A 20,123-nucleotide genomic window follows, 5' to 3' on the forward strand; every position below is an offset into this window, starting at 1 on the left:
GAATTCATAAGAACGCTATCATCAAGAAAACTTCCTGCAATACATCAGACTTTAGCAAGTCTTCATAAGGCTACCATACATTACACGGCAATATAAGTTCATTTGTCACTTTCAGTAGCTCATACATAAATAGATCTATATTATCATTATATTTTGTAAGTTGATGTTGATAGATTTGGTACTTTTTTCCTTTCAAGATACCACAGTTGTCGATAAACAAAGAACAGTTTACTCCCAGTGACAGATCAAGGGAGGAGGCACATACTCAAATCTATTAACTTTTACTGCGCAATAATATCTCAGATATAGTTGGTCAATTGGTCAATAGGGTCAACACAAACAACTTTATAAGTGTTACAAGAACTTTCTTTTGCAGTTACCTTCCTAACATTTGATTACAATAATCGATCATTAGCATGAATTAAGTAAAGTTTAAATAAACATGCACAATCCAAAATCCACCGAAAGTCTGTCGCGGAGGAAGACAGCTAAGAAGGCGTTGTTCGTGATTTTTGGGAGACCAGTGTTCTCGGAGTTATACAAATATCATAGAGTCCCAACTGAACACTTAAAACACTCGATCCATGGTGTATACGTATGTACAAATTCTATGTCTGTGGTTTTGAATATTGGGGTTTTATTTTTTCATACCATCAAGTATTACGTGAAATGAACAAAACAACTTTTAATTTTCATCGCGGAGTGGTTTCATTGTTTTGATGTGCACAGGCTCTCCGAGCGTACATAAGAATGCTGTTTCACAGCATCAAAAAATGGCAATATCTCTGCATCACTCCCATGGCAAAATAAACAAGATCTCAGAGAAATCTTGTAGCCCACCATAAATGGTACTCGAGATCTCAGATGAAAAATTAGACTTTTCCTAAAACTTTTGGACCTCTTCCCCTACTTCCATAATCAACATGACTTACTGCTTAGTAAGACTGTAACGATACATTGATACATCAATTAGGATAATACCAATTTTTCATTCAATACCATGATTCACACATAAAATTTTAATTGAAATCAATTGTCTCCCTTTATGCATTCTTTTCTTAAACAGATTCAAATGATCAGGCCAGAATGGTGGTTTAAAGATCCAAAAACGACAGGAGTATAAAAGTAATATTTACTTTCGATTATTCCTACCTTCTGTTATTTCATTATATATTGACATATACTGACAGACGAGTTTAATACCTATGGTCTGAGAATAAACTTGTGTTGTAGTATTATTTCTGTTTTTAATGTAATCTGGCTGCCCTGAGTTATATTTTTTTCAATTTGTGTGAGCTGATTAAAGGGACAATTCATTCTAAGAGTACATTAAAATTTGCACATATTTCTGAAACAAACCAGTTTTAACGGAAATTAGATTAGTTGGTTTTACTGTGATATGCCAGAAAAGTCAACTGTATTGAAATGTATGTGAAGTGTTCAAACTCGTTTACTGTCCGCCATTACACATTATGGTTGGATGTCATGTATGCTTAACCCTGGCCCTTGCCAGTTTAGTAAGGAAATTTTGTCTAGAACTACTCATGTCGCTCTTAAGGTAGCGTGTTTACCTTATGAAATGCATGTTCTTATCAAAGAATAATTTCATCAACTCATCAGTGGTTATGTATTGTATTTGTTGAATGTGCATGACATTGGCTCGGGTATGGGTACAGCGTACATGTTGTACATGCTTAATCGTCTTGATCAACGATTTGGAATTTTAACGGTATCAATCAAAATACTTAACACGATACATAGGCACCATTTCCTACCCGTCCGAAAGGTATACATATATAGTAGGCACGAATATTCATTCTACTACACATGGGGCCAAATAGAGGCCCCTTCCCCTTGAGAAATTTTGCTGTATTTTCCTACTTTTATGTTAATATTTTCCCAAATCTCTAAAATATACATGTTTCAAGAAAGATGCAATGTAGTGTTTTCCCAATTGAAAAGGTACTAGGGCTGTAACAAGTACCCGGGTGACGCGTCATGGGTCGGTTTGAAGCTTGACCCGATGTAGTATGGTATTTTGACCCCCATGGTAGAATGACCCCGGGGTCAAAATACTATTATGGTGCCCCCCCCCCCCCCCCCCCCCCCATGGCAAAATGACTCCCCTTCTAAAAGTTACTATAACACTTGGAGACACGATTTTCTCTCCTCACTTATAATAAACTCCAAATTGGGATTAAGTTAGACCTATAGCTAGCATGTGGAAGGCCTTTTTGTTTTAATTTTTTTTTTGGGGGGAGGGGTGTTCAAAATACCATGGCCATGGTGAAATGACCCCCTATCCCCACGCCAATTATGTCTTTTTAGTTCACATTTAACTGCTTAAGATACAATAAAATCATATTTATTATGATTTCAAAGAATTTTAAATGTTATTCGCAAAAACCTACTATGAGAACTGAAACTTAGAAGGGGAAGGTGAAGGGGGGGGGGGATCAAAATAACATGGCCATGGTGAAATGCCCCACCCCCCATCCCCAGACTAATATCTTTTTAATTTACATTTAACTGCCTTAAGATACGATAAAATCATATATGTTTTTTTTCAATGAATATTAAATGTGATTTGCAAAAAACTAGAACTATGAGAACTGAAACTTAGAAGGGGAAGGGGGATGGGTTCAAAATACCATGGCCTGCCGCCATGGTAAAATGACCCCCCCTCCCCATAACAGTTATATCTTTTTAATTTACATTAACTAACTTAAGATACAATAAAATCATATATATTATGATTTCAGTGTATATTAAATGCTATTTGCAAAAAACTATGACTATGAGAACTTTGACTTAGAAGGGGAAGGTGAAGATGGGGGTGGGGGTCAAAATACCATGGCCAACATCTAAGCTGAAGTCCTCATAGTCAAAGTTTCTGTTAATAACATTAAATATCAACTGAAATCATAATGTATATGATTGTAATGTAATGGAAGGCAGATAAATATCAGTGGAAAAGAATGAATTGGAGTGGGGGGGGGGGGGGGGGGGCACCGTGGCCATAGTATTTTGACCCCCCCCTTCCAAATCTAAGCTGAAGTCCTCATAGTCATAGTTTCTGTTAATAATGTTCATAATGTATATAATTGTAATATAATTGAAGGCAGATTAATGTCACACCCCCCCCCCCCCCCCGCCAACCAATATGATATTTGGTTATCATATGTAACACCAAAATAATTTATTATTTGAAGTATCCTTTGATAAACAAGAGGCCCATGGGCCTTAACACTCACCTGAGTTTAAATATATAATGAAACAAGAGGCCCATGGGCTTTAACAGTCATCTGACTATTGGCACAATACAACATAGTCATTTTAGCCATTTTGACCCCTGTGATCTTGAATGAAGATCAAGGTCATTTTTTTAAAACAAATATGGTAGCCCTTCATCCCAGCATGTCACAGGCCCAATATCAGGTCTCTAGGCCTCTTAGTTATTCACAAGAAGTTATTTAAAGGATTTTAGCCTATTTGACTCCTTTGACCTTGAATGAAGGTCAAGGTCATTCATTTGAACAAACTTGCTAGCCCTTCATCCCAGTATGTCACAGGCCCAATATCAGTACCCTAGGTCTTCTGGTTCTTGAGAAGAAGTTGTTTAAAGAATTTAGCCTATTTGACCCCTGTGACCTTGAAGGAAAGTCAAGGTCATTTATTTGAACAAACTTGGTAGCCCTTCATCCCAGCATGTCACAGGCCCAATATCAGTACCCTGGGCCTTCTGGTTCTTGAGAAGAAGTCGTTTAAAGATTTTAGCCTTTTTGAACCCTTTGACCTTGAATGAAAGTCAAGGTCATTCATTTGAACAAACTTGGTAGCCCTTCATCCCAGCATGCCACAGGCCTAATATCAGGTCTCTAGGCCTCTTAGTTATTCACAAGAAGTTGTTTAAAGGATTTTAGCCTATTTGACCCCTGTGACCTTGAATGAAGGTCAAGGTCATTTATTTGAACAAACTTGGTAGCCCTTCATCCCAGCATCCTACAGGCCCAATATCAGTACCCTGGGCCTTCTGGTTTTTGAGAAGAAGTCGTTTAAAGATTTTAGCCTATTTGACCCCTGTGACCTTGAATGAAGGTCAAGGTCATTCATTTGAACAAACTTGGTAGCCCTTCATCCCAGCAATCTACAGGCCAAATATGAGTACCCTGGGCCTTCCGGTTATTGAGAAGAAGTTGTTTGAATGAAAAGTTTACGGATGGCGGACGGCGGACGGCACACGACGACGGACGGTACATGATGACAATAGGTCATCCTGACCCTTTGGGTCAGATGACCTAATAAGAAATATATATCGATGGCCTTGATGAGGTATGCAAGATATCCTGCGTAATATATGATAACAGTTGGGTTTCGTTTTGCTGTTTTGCCGTATTTAGGATGATGGCGGGAAACATAAGACGACTCGCGTTATGAAAATAAACATTTTATTTGTTTATATTGTGATGATAAGTGTAGTATTACAGGTAAGTTGATAACTTTTGTGACTCTATAAAACTATCAATCTCATTTTACATTTCGATTTTAACAAGAGATCCCAGAGGGATCTTGGCGCCCACCAAAGAATGATCTATGTCTGATAATGGAAAGAGGGATCTTTTCTCTGCTTTTCAAACTTGTGCAAACATACTACATATAAAATTTGAGACAGATCACTTCAGCACTTTCTGAGAAACATCAGTAATAAACTTCAACTATCAAAATCCAAGATGGCTCCTTGGCGGCCATCTTGTTGATCGATCGGTCCCAAATCAAAATATGCACAACTAGGGCCCTAGGGGAACCCATATATGAAATTTGAGACAGATTCATTTAATACTTTCTGAGAAATAGCGATAACAATCTTTAACTATCAAAATCCAAGATGGCAGCCTGGCAGCCATTTTGTTGACCGATCAATCCAAAAACGTGTTATGCACAACAAGAGCCCTAGGGGAACCTACATATGAAATTTGAGAAAGATCCCTTCAGTATTTTGTGAGAAATAGCGATAACAATCTTTAACTATCAAAATGCAAGATGGCTGCCTGACCGCCATTTTGTTGATTGATTGATCCAAAAACGTATTATGCACTAGGGAACCTACATATGAAATTTGAGAAAGATCCCTTCAGTACTTTGTGAGATATAGCGATAACAATCTTTAACTATCAAAATCCAAGATGGCTGCCTGGCGGCCATCTTGTTGACCAATCGGTCCCAAAATGCAATATGCACAACTAGGGCCCTAGGGGAACCTATATATGAAATTTGAGAAAGATATTGATCCCTTCAGTACTTTCTGAGAAATAGCGATAACAAACTTTAACTATCAAAATCCAAGATGGCTGCCTGGCGGCCATCTTGTAGACCGATCGGTCCCAAAACGCAATATGCACAACTAGGGCCCTAGGGGAACCTACATATGAAATTTGAGAAAGATCCCTTCAGTATTTTTGTGAGAAATAGCGATAACAAATCTTTAACTATCAAAATGCAAGATGGCTGCCTGACCGCCATTTGTTGATTGATCGATCCAAAAACGTATTATGCACTAGGGAACCTACATATATGAAATTTGAGAAAGATCCCTTCAGTACTTTGTGAGTTATAGCGATAACAATCTTTAACTATCAAAATCCAAGATGGCTGCCTCGGCGGCCATCTTGTTGACCAATTCGGTCCCAAAATGCAATATGCACAACTAGGGCCCTAGGGGAACCTATATATGAAATTTGAGAAAGATATTGATCCCTTCAGTACTTTCTGAGAAATAGCGATAACAAACTTTAACTATCAAAATCCAAGATGGCTGCCTCGGCGGCCATCTTGTTAACCGATCGGTCCCAAAACGCAATATGCACAACTAGGGCCCTAGGGGAACCTACATATGAAATTTGAGAAAGATCCCTTCAGTATTTTGTGAGAAATAGCGATAACAATCTTTAACTATCAAAATGCAAGATGGCTGCCTGACCGCCATTTTGTTGATTGATCGATCCAAAAACGTATTATGCACTAGGGAACCTACATATGAAATTTGAGAAAGATCCCTTCAGTACTTTGTGAGATATAGCGATAACAATCTTTAACTATCAAAATCCAAGATGGCTGCCTGGCGGCCATCTTGTTGACCAATCGGTCCCAAAATGCAATATGCACATCTAGGGCCCTAGGGGAACCTATATATGAAATTTGAGAAAGATATTGATCCCTTCAGTACTTTCTGAGAAATAGCGATAACAAACTTTAACTATCAAAATCCAAGATGGCTGCCTGGCGGCCATCTTGTTGACCGATCGGTCCCAAAACGCAATATGCACAACTAGGGCCCTAGGGGAACCTACATATGAAATTTGAGAAAGATCCCATCAGTACTTTCTGAGAAATAGCGATAACAAACTTTAACTATCAAAATCAAAGATGGCTGCCTGGCGGCCATTTTGTTTACCGATTGGTCCCAAAATGCAATATACGGACGGACGGACGACGGACCACGGACAAAAAGCGATTTGAATAGCCCACCATCTGATGATGGTGGGCTAAAAATCAAAAGCCTCTTTGGAAAGGTAGTGGGCCTTTAAATGTGGAGTTAATTTTTAAATTGCGTTTGAAAACTCAAGGACATAGGTGAGGAGGATAAGTCACTCATTTAGTCAGTGTGTGTTTTGGACATATACGTTGCTAATGATCCCAGTTCAATGGCGTCTCGCTTGGTGTTTAGTAGTGTTAAGAGACAGTGACAAATCGTTCTCACAATTATAAATCCTTGTAAAACTACAGATCACATCACAACTCTAATATTGTTGGAATATACCCCTCCCCCAGATCTGGATCCACCCACATAATAATGAAAATAACAAAAAGTCAATATAATGTCATAGTCCGCTAAACCTGCCTATATTATCAGGCTTTTTTATTATAAATTTTTTGGGTCTAATAGAGCGCCTTCGGGTATTTTCGGCCGTCTGCTATTTTCGGCACCTAATATAAAAATAACTTTTTTGACCCAATAATTAGGCGTCAATAAAAGATGTTAAGATTTACTGACATATCTCGTGTTATTATTTTAACAGACCAACGGTAGTGAATTTAAACTGTTATTTACCCCACACAAAAACGAAATTATTTTTTACCTGGTCATATTCAGCAATTATTACGCAATATGCAATATTTGATGAAGTTGTCAATAAAGTTATATATTTATCGTATCAATGAAAATTGCAAAAAGATCGATGTTTTTAGGCAATACTCGATTGAAGGCCTCTGGATGAAAATGCTTCCAGGCGGCAACACTCCAGCTGCGAATGGGACGATGGGGGCCGAATTTTACCGACAATTTTTGGAGTTTTTGGCCTCCTAATCAGTGTTTTCCTGTATTTCTGATAGTAAAACCCTAAATCAGCGACATCACCGAGTTTTATTTTCTTCTGATAGAGTTCCGAAAGTTTGGGGAATTTCCAATAACCTCACGTGACCTAAAACACCTGTTGGGGCCCCCGAAAGGGTATTTTTAAAAATCAGTGTCACCAGCTAGAATACCACTTACGATGACCAGCAAAATAATGATACATAATTTATATAACAACTGATATGAAAGGTAGAAATAAAATAAAACAAGAGGCCCATGGGCCTTAACGGTCACCTGAGTTAGAATATATAATGAAACAAATAATAAAACAAATGAAAGACATAAAAACACTATATGCTCTATTGCTGGGCCTTGAAGTTGGTCAGTGATTTATAAATTTGACCTTTTTAGACTATGAAGAGTATTTGCTTCCATCAAACCTGTGAACTTAGAGGTATTTTTTGAAATTTTAATCAATTTGACCCTGTTTGGTCCTGCCCCTCTGGTCCCCCAGGGGGTCATCGAGGACGGATATGGATGTTAAAATGCTATATTTTAGGCTAATAATTCTAATCAAGTTTGACTAATTTCCTACGAAAATTGGGCAAATAATGTTCACAAATATGTTTTTCCTATATAAACTAAAGTAAACTTGACCCCTCCCCAGGGGGTAACGTAAGACCCCAAGGTCATATAATTCACAGTTTTTATAAAACACCTGAAGACCTTTCCATCTATAATTATTTGATTCTACTATATCCAGAATTTTAGAAGATTTTTGAAGTTTTAGCCTATTTGACCCTTTTTTAGCCCCGCCCCTCTACCCCCAGGGGGTCGGCCAGGACCAATGTGGATATGATATTAAAATGCTATCTCAGGCTAATAATTCTAACCAAGTTTGACTCATTTCCTATGAAAATTCAGCAAAAAATGCTCATTAATGTGTTTTTCCTATATAAACTATAGTAAACTTGACCCCCTCCCCAAGGGGAAACAGGAGATCCCAGGGTCATATAATTTACAATTTTTATAAACAAACTTTAAGACCTTTTTATCTATAAAGTGTATTTGATTATACCATTTCCAGAATTTTAAAAGAATATTTTTGAAGTTTTAGCCTATTTGACCTTTTTTGGCCCCGCCCCTCTGCCCCCAGGGGGTCGGCCTGGACCAATATGGATATGATATTAAAATGCTATCTCAGGCTAATAATTCTAACCAAGTTTGACTCGTTTCAAATGAAAATTGAGCAAAAAATGCTCATAAATGTGTTTTCCCTATATAAACTATAGTAAACTTGATCCCCTCCCCAGGGGGAAACGTGAGACCCCAGGGTCATATAATTCACAATTTTTGTAAAGGACCTTAAGACCTTTCTATTTATGAAAAGTATTTGATTCTACCATTTCCAGAATTTCAGAAGAAGATTTTTGAAGTTTTAGCCTATTTGACCCCTTTTGAACCCGCCCCTAAGGCCCCTGGGGGTCAGTCATAGAAAATTTGTTAATAGGATTAAATGGCCATCTCATACTGATAATTCTGACAACATTTTACTCATTTCCTATTACAAATGACCAAATAATGCGCAAAAAAGTGTTCTCTCAATATAAAGTATAGTAAACTTAACCCCCTCCCCAGGGGGAAACTAGAGACCCCAGGGTCATATAATTCACAATTTTTGTAAAGGACCTTAAGACCTTTCTATCTATGAAGAGTATTTGATTCTACCACATCTGTGAGTAGAGAAGAAGATTTTTGAAATTTTACTCAATTTTACCCCTTTTGGCCCCGCCCACAGCCCCCTGGGGGGTGCGGACCATATAATTCACAATTTTGATAGGCCTTATGCCTTAGAAGGTTTGTGCAAAATTTCATTGAAATTGCTTCTGCAGTTTTGGAGAAGAAGTCGAAAATGTAAATTGTTTACGGACATACGACGCACGACGGACGACGACGGACAAAAGGCGATTAGAATAGGTCACTTGAGACTTCGTCTCAGGTGACCTAATAAAATTTTATATCAAAGCAGAGATCGGTGCTCATGTTTAATCGCTGATGATATAATATAATTGACAGTGTTAGCTTTGTAATCAGGACCGATTTCTTTGTCGCTCCTTGGATATATTTTACTATGGAATCCAGACAAAGTATGACTAATTCATGGCATCGATGTACGACTGAAACGTTACTTAAACAGCTACAAAATTGTACGGTTATTCGGTTACGGTTCGGTTAATCCGATCCGGTTAACCGGTTGGCATTTTTAGTAACCATTCCAGCACTTATTTAAACTAGCTCTGGATAAAATATCTTAAACATCTTACAGCCATTTAAAAAACGCCTGGTCCATTTTCTTGTAAAGTATACATTAATTTATAAATATTACTTGACAATTTATTTGATGTTAAGTAGTTAAGCCAAAAAGTAATCATTCTTCATTTTATTTCAATATCAATTGGGTATCTTGTTAGCTCGTATATATGGAATGAAGATGATGATAGTAATTATTTGGATCAAAAATGTTTACAACATTAAATGTATTATATACAGTCGAGACTGTCTTATGTGACTTTCCAAGGGACCATTACAAAAAGTCACATAAGAGAGGGAGTCACTTAAGACAGTCCAACCGCAACATTACTGCTTGAAAATCTGTAGGTAATTGTCATTAAATACATTGTTGTTTATTAATATATCAATTAACCAGATTTTCTTTAAATAAATTATAAAAATAATAATTATCAATTTTTAGAAAAATAAAACTGATTTTTTTTTATATAAAAAATCATTTAGCAATAGAAATCTACATGTATAAATACAAGCAGACGCACTATTTTTTTTTTTTTTTTTTTTTTTTAAATAATTTAGTTATAAATACAAGCAGACGCACGTACGTTGATATTTGGGTTTAAACTGTGTTTAAGACAAGAATTATATCTGGAGGGGGTGTAATTTTGGATTAAAAACCCACTTTTTTCTATTTAAAAAAAATGATTAGATTACCATGGTTTTAACAGACACAAGAAAAAAAACACAAAAATCAGACCTGTCCTAAAATGACCACTTCAAAATAATTACAGATGTTGTGTAGATGAAAAATAAAGAGTCCTTTTGTAGAGGTAATATTTCAAAACCTGTGCTTTATTTTGCTGAATTTTACAAATCTACTGTACACCGCTACCAAATGGCGGCCATTACTGAAGCCCAAGTCGTGTGCATTTGTCTTTACAAGACTGACTGGCATTAGGAGAAACGTTTCAAGAAAAGATAGGGTTGCTGGCTTCAGGATGGCAATTATAATGACTTCTTACTCATATCAAGGAATAAAATTATGTTTGGTCATAAATGTCACGTACAAAACGAAAAGAGATCGAGTCACCCACGCCAAGCCATACATGTAGATGATACGGTAGGCAAAATAAAACATGCTCTTATTAACATGTACGGTTATTTATTGTCAATGTTTACCATTGTTTATTAAGGAGAAATATCTGGATGGTACCTGGCCTATTTTATAGTTTTGAAGCCAAATATTGTGGAAAAAACCACGATCTTTCATGATCCGTCAAAACTGGTTACACAGTAATGTACTCTAATTGTAGTAAATGTTTACTTCAATGTTCACACACCTGTTTATTGATCATAATTAAGGCCACAGGCGAATGAAAAGTCGCTCAAGACAGACTTTTTATAGTCTTGGGGCTTGTCACGTGAAAAAGAAATTGGCATTTTCATCAATCGACAAATGTAGAAGTCCACAAAAAATAGCTCACTTCGAGTATAAACCGAACATTTATGTATGATTTTTAGTCATTCGCAACCAAAAAATTATGTTGTTAACTTAAGTAGTTTTATTACTGAATATGCTAATATATTTAATCAGAAACGAAAGCTCCTGTCAGCCACATGTGATTAACAGGCTAAAATGTTTTTAAAGTATGGATTAGTGACCAACCTCTAAACGTGCTTTAAATGATGTTAGATATAATATGGTTTAGTTCATAACGTGACTTCTCCGCGTTTTCATTGAACTCAGCCCCGGGCACTCCTCCCCGCGGGTCAGAGCCAAAATTTATACAAATCTGTTCCCCTTAACCAAGGATGTTTGGGCCAAATCCTGGTTACATTCCTTCAGAACTCTATGATGAGTAGCGATACTAAAGATTTACCTCTAGTTCCTATTGGGCTACGCTCTTGTTTTGAGGTTCTACTGTAATTCGGCAGAAGAGCAGGGAAAATATACATGAACTGGAAGGTCAATGACTTGAAGATAAAACCTGAAATACATGGACATCGATACATAATTAAAAATTAAAACAAACAGACAAAAAATCACACACGCATCACTAACAGTTAGAGAGTGACGGTGCACAAATGTATGAAACGACACAAAAATGTGCCCAGTCCAAAAGTTTGAAAATACCTTTTTAAAACGTTACACTAAATTGAAATCTTTGTTTCATATCCCAGAAATTCCTATCTCGATTCCGACAAATCCTGGTATTAAAACAGTCCTCATAGGTAAAAAATGCTATAGCTAGGTGTGTTTAATGTCCAAGTAAATCTAGACAGCTCAGTTATCACTGAAGTGTTCACGCAACCACGTATTCCTGCGACCAAGATTTCCTAGTGCTCCAACGCTGTGGTTTTAAATATAAGATATCATATCAGTGTCTGGTCATCGGAATGAGAAATCTCTCGCAAGTTAACGTTTTGCCGAGACAAGACCTACTACCCAAACTGCAATTCTGATAGCATTAAGCTCTGTCTACAAAACATCTCTAAACAAAGTGGTGAATCGAACCCTGTACCACATGCCCCTGTGCCTGTACCGAACACCCTTCCAAGTCTGGACATTTCTGAGATTGACTTTATGGAGCCAAAATTTATACAAGTTCTGGATGTTTATGGCCAAAGATCCAAACCAAAATTTATACAAGTTCTGTTCCCCTTCCCCCAAGGATGTTTGTGGCCAAATTTGGTTACAATTCCATGCAGAACTCTATGACTAGTAGCGATTTAAAGGATTTACCTCTATTTCCCCTATTGGGCCCCGCCCCTCCTGCCCCCGGGGGTCAGAGCCAAAATTTATACAAGTTCTGTTCCCCTTCCCCCAAGGATGTTTGTGGCTAATTTTGGTTACAATCCATGCAGAACTCTAGGACAAGTAGCGATTTATAGGATTTACCTCTGTTTCCCCTATTGGGCCCCGCCCCTCCTGCCCCTGGGGGATCAGAGCCAAAATTTATACAAGTTCTGTTCCCCTTCCCCCAAGGATGTTTGTGGCCAAATTTGGTTACAATTCATGTAGAGCTCTAGGACAAGTAGAGATTTAAAGGATTTACCTCTATTTCCCTATTGGGCCCCGCCCCTCCTGCCCCCAGGGGGTCAGAGCCAAAATTTATACATTCAGAACTCTATGACAGTAGCGATTTAAAGGATTTACCTCTATTTCCCCTATTGGGCCCCGCCCCTCCTGCCCCCAGGGGACTAGAGTCAAAATTTAAACAAGTTCTGTTCCCCTTCCCCCAAGGATGTTTGTGGCCGAATTTGGTTACAATTCATGTAGAACTCTATGACTAGTAGCGATTTAAAGGATTTACCTCTATTTCCCCTATTGGGCCCCGCCCCTCCTGCCCCCGGGGGGTCAGAGCCAAAATTTATACAAATCTGTTCCCCTTCCCCCAAGGATGTTTGTGGCCAAATTTGGTTACATTCCATTCAGAACTCTATGACTAGTAGCGATTTAAAGGATTTACCTCTATTTCCCCTATTGGGCTCCGCTCCTCCTGCCCCCGGAGGATCAAAGCCAAAATTTATACAAGTTCTGTTCCCCTTCCCCCAAGGATGTTTGTGGCTAATTTTGGTTACAATCCATGCAGAACTCTAGGACAAGTAGCGATTTATAGGATTTACCTCTATTTCCCCTATTGGGCCCCGCCCCTCCTGCCCCGGGGGGGACAGAGCCAAAATTTATACAAGTTCTGTTTCCCCTCCCCCAAGGATGTTTGTGGCCAAATTTGGTAACAATCCATGCAGAACTCTATGACAAGTAGCGATTTAAAGGAAATGTTGACGGACGACGGACGCCGCGCCATGACATAAGCTCACCGGCCCTTCGGGCCAAGTGAGCTAAAAATCGTTATTGTAACAATTTTGATGTTTGAGGTGAAATATTTATTTCATTTTTTCCGTTGGGGGATAACTGTCACTAGTAGGGACTAAACGCGTAGGGCCAAGCGAAGCGTTTTCGGGACAAACATCTTCATGCATTGTAAACAACATTTTCGGGACGAAAAGTCTAGATACATTGTAAACAATTAAAGTGAAAATTTTCAAACCTAATATCATTTGGAGTGTATATGGTTTGAAAGCAGTAACTTGCTATTCCCATTTCAACATTACAGATACGCTTATTTCAGTAATTTTCATATTCAAAATTTGCGATTTAAAATTCCTGGTAAAATCAAAGTTGTTGAATACACTGTCGTTAGGAGCGCTAGTATCTGCGAGCAAGTTCTTAGCCATGAAATATTGAGGATTTGACTGAAAGAGAATATTGCAACCACGATCACAAAGGCGAGGTCATTACCTCGCCAAAAACCATGTGCAGTTGAGAGATAAACAAAATGCTACCATGTTTATGCTACATGTGCAGTCATGTGCCAAAAGTCTTCGTAATTTTTATTTTTCCCTATATATTCTATGTATTTTTACATTTTTTCTTAGATTTTTCCTGATCTCATTTAGGCGCGGATTTTAATCAAATTTGGCATACTTGTAGAAAATTATCTACACTTGCAGCTCATAATATTTACATAATTTTCCTTTATGCACTTTTTGAGAAAACCGTATTTCATTACCAGGCAAAACTTTTTCGTTGCCATTTTGGTAAGAGCAAAGAAGGAAATGACGGCATAAGTTTAAGTGGTGCACAAAAAAATATATATTTTGAAAACAAAATATCGGAAAATTATACAAATATTTATGAGCTATAGTATAGATAATTTTCTACAAGTATGCCAAAATTGATTAAAATCCGCCAATAGATGAGATCAGGAAAAATCAAAGAAAAAATGTAAAAATACATATAATATATAGGGAAAAATAAAAAAAAACTACGAAGACTTTTGGCACGTTACTGTATATGTAACGCAAATATCGCAAAAGTAATACCAGCGATGGTTGTGTTCAATTTGAATATTTGACAACATGTCGTGTACAGTATGTCGACCATAATTTCACTATAAAACCTCTAACTGGTTAGCATTTTGTTTAAAGTTGGTGAACATGGAAATTGGGAAAGGGTTTCCCTGGTGTAATATTGTTCTACGCAATAATATATTAGGAATATGATTTGATAATGGGCTAGGTTATAGCTACAGTAAACGCTCACGCAGCCGGTTTGGCGGTAATGCTGAAAAACGAGACTAACGTTAACTAGCCTACTTTAGAAGTTTTACTGTAATCATTATTTTAATCATTCCTAAAATACAGATTTAGTTAGATACATACATGTCGGGGCTGCTTTAATTAGCTCAGCTTGGAATTCCTGTGACATTTTGCTAGTTTATCCTTCTCGATCTGTGTGAACACCTTTATATCCACCGTGAGCAACTCTAAGGAAATAGTGACGTCATTTCCTTTTTAGGTAATTTCCGGTTGTAGACGTGCACAAGACCCTCTTTATACCACAGGCGCACGCATTTTTTGTTTTGATAAATATTTTATTATTAGATGTCTTAGTTATATTCTATGAAGTCAAGGATAGCAACTCGCGATCAGTCACATAACCCACGGCACCCCACTTCACTTAAGTGTGGCACGCCGTTTTGTCATAAAATACTCATAATAGATTATCTACTTAAGGTCAAATCTTTTGCACTTAAGATTAAAATATATACAATGACAAATAATCAATCTATTGAAGTCACTATTCTATTCATACCCCTAATCAATAGATTTGTCAACATCTTGAACAACATGAAACGCTTAGGGAAATTAAATTTTAAGTCCTTTAAAAGTTAATAAAATAATGAAAACACCAAACAAATAGGCCCTAATGAAAATTTTAAAATAATCAAAAATAATTTAACAAATTTGTTTGAAAAATGTTCTTTTATTGACAGTAAAAGTCTGTCTAGTAATAATTCATTTATATTGCTACAATTATAAATCTTTAGCCCTTATAACTTCTTGCTTATTGGCCAAAAAACTTTTTTTAATCTTATGGTCAAATAACTTTTAAATCTTTTGCCCTTAAGGTTAAAAAACTTTTTGAACCTTAAGGCAAATAATTTTTTTGCCCTTGAGGTAAATAAATATTTTGCCCTTAAGGTATATTTTTTTTTACCTTATGGTCAAATAACTTTTAACCTTAAGGTAAATAGATCGTTTGCCTTTAAGGTAAATAAATCTTTTAGCCTTAAGTTCAAATAACTGTTTGGACTTTTTATACTTAAGACTATGATAAAAATATTACCATTCCCCTTCAAAAAATGAAAAATACTGCAAGTTTCTTGATTTATTGAAGCATTGAAACCTTATTATCAATGGCTGATACTGTAAATAATTGAAGAAACACCTGATCTCAAAATGAACCCCCCTTCCCCCTAATGAAATGAATACTAAATTTGATCAACAAACAGTTGGACGATTCCATTCCGAACAAGTGGTATGTCAACATTTATGACATCACACATAATGATTTGAAGATGTACATAAGATCAACAACACTTTATGTCGGACAATTCTTATTACAGAAATAAAATAACAATTCTTCCCAATATCTTTGGTAACTATTACAATAAAATACAGTAACAGAATTAAGTAATTACGTATGATAATGAATTCCCCTAAATTGGTATGCAAAAGACTACACAATCAATCGTAATATTACTATGTGAAAGTGTAATACTAATTGTATAAAGGGTTGGAAAACGAAATGCAATAACAGTATTAAGAAATTATGAAAATAAATTCCCAGCCCAGTGGTTAAAATTTAATATAGGTCGGAAAGTTAACTATTTGAGTATTTTTTGCAGATTCCTAACAGCTACGAAGAGTATCACAGATACTGTACACCCGGTGACAATCCCAACTTCCAGTCTCTGCCACGCTGTCGTGTAGATGCCGATGTTGAAGCGCATTCTGAAGTTGTCAAAGTACTCCTTCAGCTCTATAAGGGCTCTGATCTTCTTAGGTATGTAGTACTTCTACAGCGTCAGCTCCACTAGCTTGTGTGGTATAGATCCGAAGGCGTTCGCTAGGTCCAGCCAAAGTACTGCCAAGTCGCCGTTGTTCTCCCGTGCCTCCATGATAATCTCAGTGAGTACGCCGGTGTGCTCCACACATTCGGATACCCCAGGGAATGCCTCATTTCTGCACAGAGATGTCCATGTATCTGTTATCCAGCATATACCTCGTCATCCGTCTAGCGAGTACGACGAGAACCACCTTCCCTTCCACATGCAGAAGTGATATCGTCCTGAATAGGCTGATGTTCTCAGAGTTCTCTTCCTTCGGTATGAAGCACCCCTCTGCAGTACTCCAGCTGTCTGCCAGTCTTCCTCTCCTCAAAACTACCCTCAGTAGTTTCCACAGCCTCTTCACTAGCTTAGGGCAGGTCATGTACACCTTGTAAAGATTACCGTTTGGTCCTGGTGCCGACCCCGCTCTGGCCGTCTTGATGGTGTCCTGTACTTCCTGAAGCTTTGGTTCACCGTCAAACGGTACTGTTGGATCGTCTGGATCTAGGAGCTTCCTGTTGTCGCCCAGGTCTTCCTCCCTACTCGGATAGCTATGGGTTTTCTTCAGATGCTCCGCTGCTTCTTCCCTCGGACAGTCAAGTCTTCCAGAACAGAACCTTTGCTTCCAAATAACCTCGAACTTGAATGGGTCAGCTACAAATCTCTCCCTCTTCCTGCTCCTTTCCTTCCGGTTCCGTCTGTTGATTTCTGACTTCCTCAATGTCTTCAATTCCTCTCTCTAACCGTCCCTCAGTTCGTTAAGCGGCTGCTTCTCCTCCTCCGCTGCTTGTCTATACAGCTTCGTCAACTGTCGCAGTTCCCTTCTGATGTTTACTATCTCGACTTTTCGTCTGTTCTTCTGGTGTTCTTCCGTCTGCCCATCCTTAATCTCCTCCTCTTCAAACCTCTCTAGCCCGATGTTGTAAATAAATGTGAACAAGCTTCATCCAGAATGTTGTCCACGTCTTGCTCGAACTGTTGCTATGCCGCTTTGTTCGAATCTGCTGGCCACTTCACTCCCCGTGTGCATCTGATCCACTGCCTGATCTCTCTGCGAGTCTGCCTCTCCGCTGTTCGCCATTTCTTCACCCGATGCATGGCAGCTGTGGTCACTGTGGGTGTCTCCCTGGACCTGCTCCTCATCCGTCTCACCAGATTGCTCTGCGCGTTGCACCAGATTGAGAATCGGGCCAAAGCCTATCTTTGTGCGATGGATTTTCAGCCCTCTCTCATTCTTGCAGGTCTTGGTCTTGCAACAACTGCATGTTCTCTCCCGTTGTCCGTTGTACTGGCTCATGTCCATGTTCTGGTCTGGTGTCGTATCCATAGTCAGTCCGACGGGTCGCTCATCCTCCCCCACGCTCGTGCGACCCCGGGGTGTCTCAATATATATCTGTCCATTGCAAGTTGTGGGTTTCCCTTAACAGGGAATGCGCATCGGCTTGCCAAGCCTAACGCCACGCGGCGGTCTCTCCCAACTGCCTCCCGTCTCTCCACGTTGTCACAGCACTATTCTCAGTCGTCAGCTAGCCTTTTCTAGTAATCATTGGAAATCCAGAGTGTTGATACCTTGAATACATCAGAATATTCCAATGCTGGCCAGTTCCATCATCGAGTGGAGCTTCCTCCTTCCTCAGACTTGGCTGCGCTTAATCCACGATATCCTCCAGAGGTTCGTCGACTAGGGTGATCAATTCCAGCCAGGAACTGACCGCCTCTTGCTGCTGCCTCGATGTCACTGGCTCGTCTCCGTGTGCGTCTGTCTTCACATAGTACTGTGAGTTCCACCATAATAACCTGCTTGGAGTTCCGGGACCCCATTGTCTGGGCTAAGAGGTGTTGACACGACTTCCTCTGGAAATCCCAAGCGTTGGTGGATGTAAGCCCTCATCTCCCGCTGCCGTTGCTAATATATATTATATACGTAACAGGATTCAGGATTTACAATAAATTTAATACCTGCCTCTGCCAGGGATCGAACTCGGGGCCTCTGAATTACTAGTTTGACGCTCAACCGATCGAGCTAAAGAGAAGTTCTCCCTAGCCGAGAGATATATTGCGGCTAGTAATGACCAGGGTTACATACTCCCCCTCCAGGAAATAACTCGTCCTCGAGTTTCCAGGGGTCACAACGCTCCTTTGCAGATATCGTGAAGTATCATTCCCGAGTCCCTACATGGGCGCCAATGTAACAGGGTGCAGGATTTACAATTAATTTAATACCTGCCTCTGCCAGGGATAGAACTCGGGACCTCTGGATTACTAGTCTGACGCTCAACCGATCGAGCTAAGGAGAAGTTCTACATAGCCGAGCGATATATTGCGGCTAGTATTGACCAGGGTTACATATAGTTTCTGGTTTAAAAATGTTAATATTTCCAGAGTTGACCACATGCTCCTGGAGGGCATTCCATACCTCTATAATCCTGTTACTGAATACATTTTTTGTTATATTTAGACGGAATGGTTTTTTGAACAGTTTTTTCTCATGTCCTCTGGTTCTTCTATGAGCCATTGGGGTACATATAGTGGCACTGTTGACAATGTCTATTTTATTGATGATTTAAGGGTCTCAACCATATCCGCTCTTTATTACACTTACAGCTGACCTAATGGTGCATCATCTTCCTGGCATTCCTGTAGTTCAAATGCTTAGTTTTCTGTCCTTCACTTGTCAAGTGTCCATTATGATCAGGTCGTCGCCAACTATCCTCAAATGTTTCAACCCTAAACCACACCATCCTCCAGTTGGTAGATCAGTAGTGGTGGCCAATCCACTACTCGATGGATCCTGACTTCCATTCCTAGTCGCCCTAAGTTGCCATAACAAGCAATATGCTTTCTCAGAAGCTTTACCAATTCTTCTCAAGGCTGATGACATTGCCTTCCCCCGTACTCCTAAATTTTGCAGAAGTCTGTTCGTTGATTGAGCTGGGAACCCCCTGCATCCAGCCTTGACTGCGAACAGCCATGTCTTCCATCCTCTCCCTTTGCATTCTGCTATTAGATCTTCAAACTTCAAGTTCTTCCTTTCATGAGCCTCTTCCCTATTTTCTTCCCAAGGTACTGTGAGCTCCCCTACAATGATAGTTCTGGACTGGATCGATACCAGAACCATGTCGGGACGTAAAATAGTCTCAACTATTGGGAAAACAACCCTTCCATCCAGGTCTACTTTGAGCTCCCAGTCCTTTCCTCTATACAACAATGGTTTTGTAGGTGCCTTTTCTGCGACACTGTCTCGCCCTCCCTAACAAAACTCTTCATATTACCGGGTGTTGACTTTGGGCGCTTCATTATTCTTTCTTCCTCTCCTGTACTGGTCCTTCCTGCACACTTCTGACCAAAACAGTTTCTTGCCGGGCAATTCCCACTTCATCCACGCCCATTGCTTGCCCAGCTCAACAGCTTTTGCCTTCCTCTTGTCCTCCTCTACCCGCCTGACCTCGCTCTGAACCATCCTACGTCTCTTTGGCATTCTTCCACTGTTGAAAGTGTTGCAACCCTAGTCCTTGCCTTCCACT

The 20,123-nt window shown here is 39.0% G+C and overlaps 1 protein-coding gene across 2 annotated transcripts in view; it reads right to left on the reverse strand.

Annotated features, from left to right (window-relative positions):
- The window catches only part of LOC138324720 (peptidyl-prolyl cis-trans isomerase Fkbp12-like), a 28,998-nt gene extending 13,991 nt beyond the window's left edge, over positions 1-15,007 (reverse strand). The window contains exon 1 of one of the 2 annotated variants that reach the window (XM_069269821.1): positions 14,867-15,007. In XM_069269821.1, the coding sequence (XP_069125922.1) occupies positions 14,867-14,912 (46 nt within the window). In that variant the 5' untranslated portion in view covers positions 14,913-15,007. The remainder of the gene's footprint in view (positions 1-14,866) is intronic. The other variant, XM_069269822.1, reaches the window with a different exon arrangement.
- Positions 15,008-20,123: the final 5,116 nt, after the last annotated feature.

Source organism: Argopecten irradians, chromosome 6 (assembly GCF_041381155.1).
Source record: "Argopecten irradians isolate NY chromosome 6, Ai_NY, whole genome shotgun sequence".
NCBI classification, from domain to species: domain Eukaryota; kingdom Metazoa; phylum Mollusca; class Bivalvia; order Pectinida; family Pectinidae; genus Argopecten; species Argopecten irradians.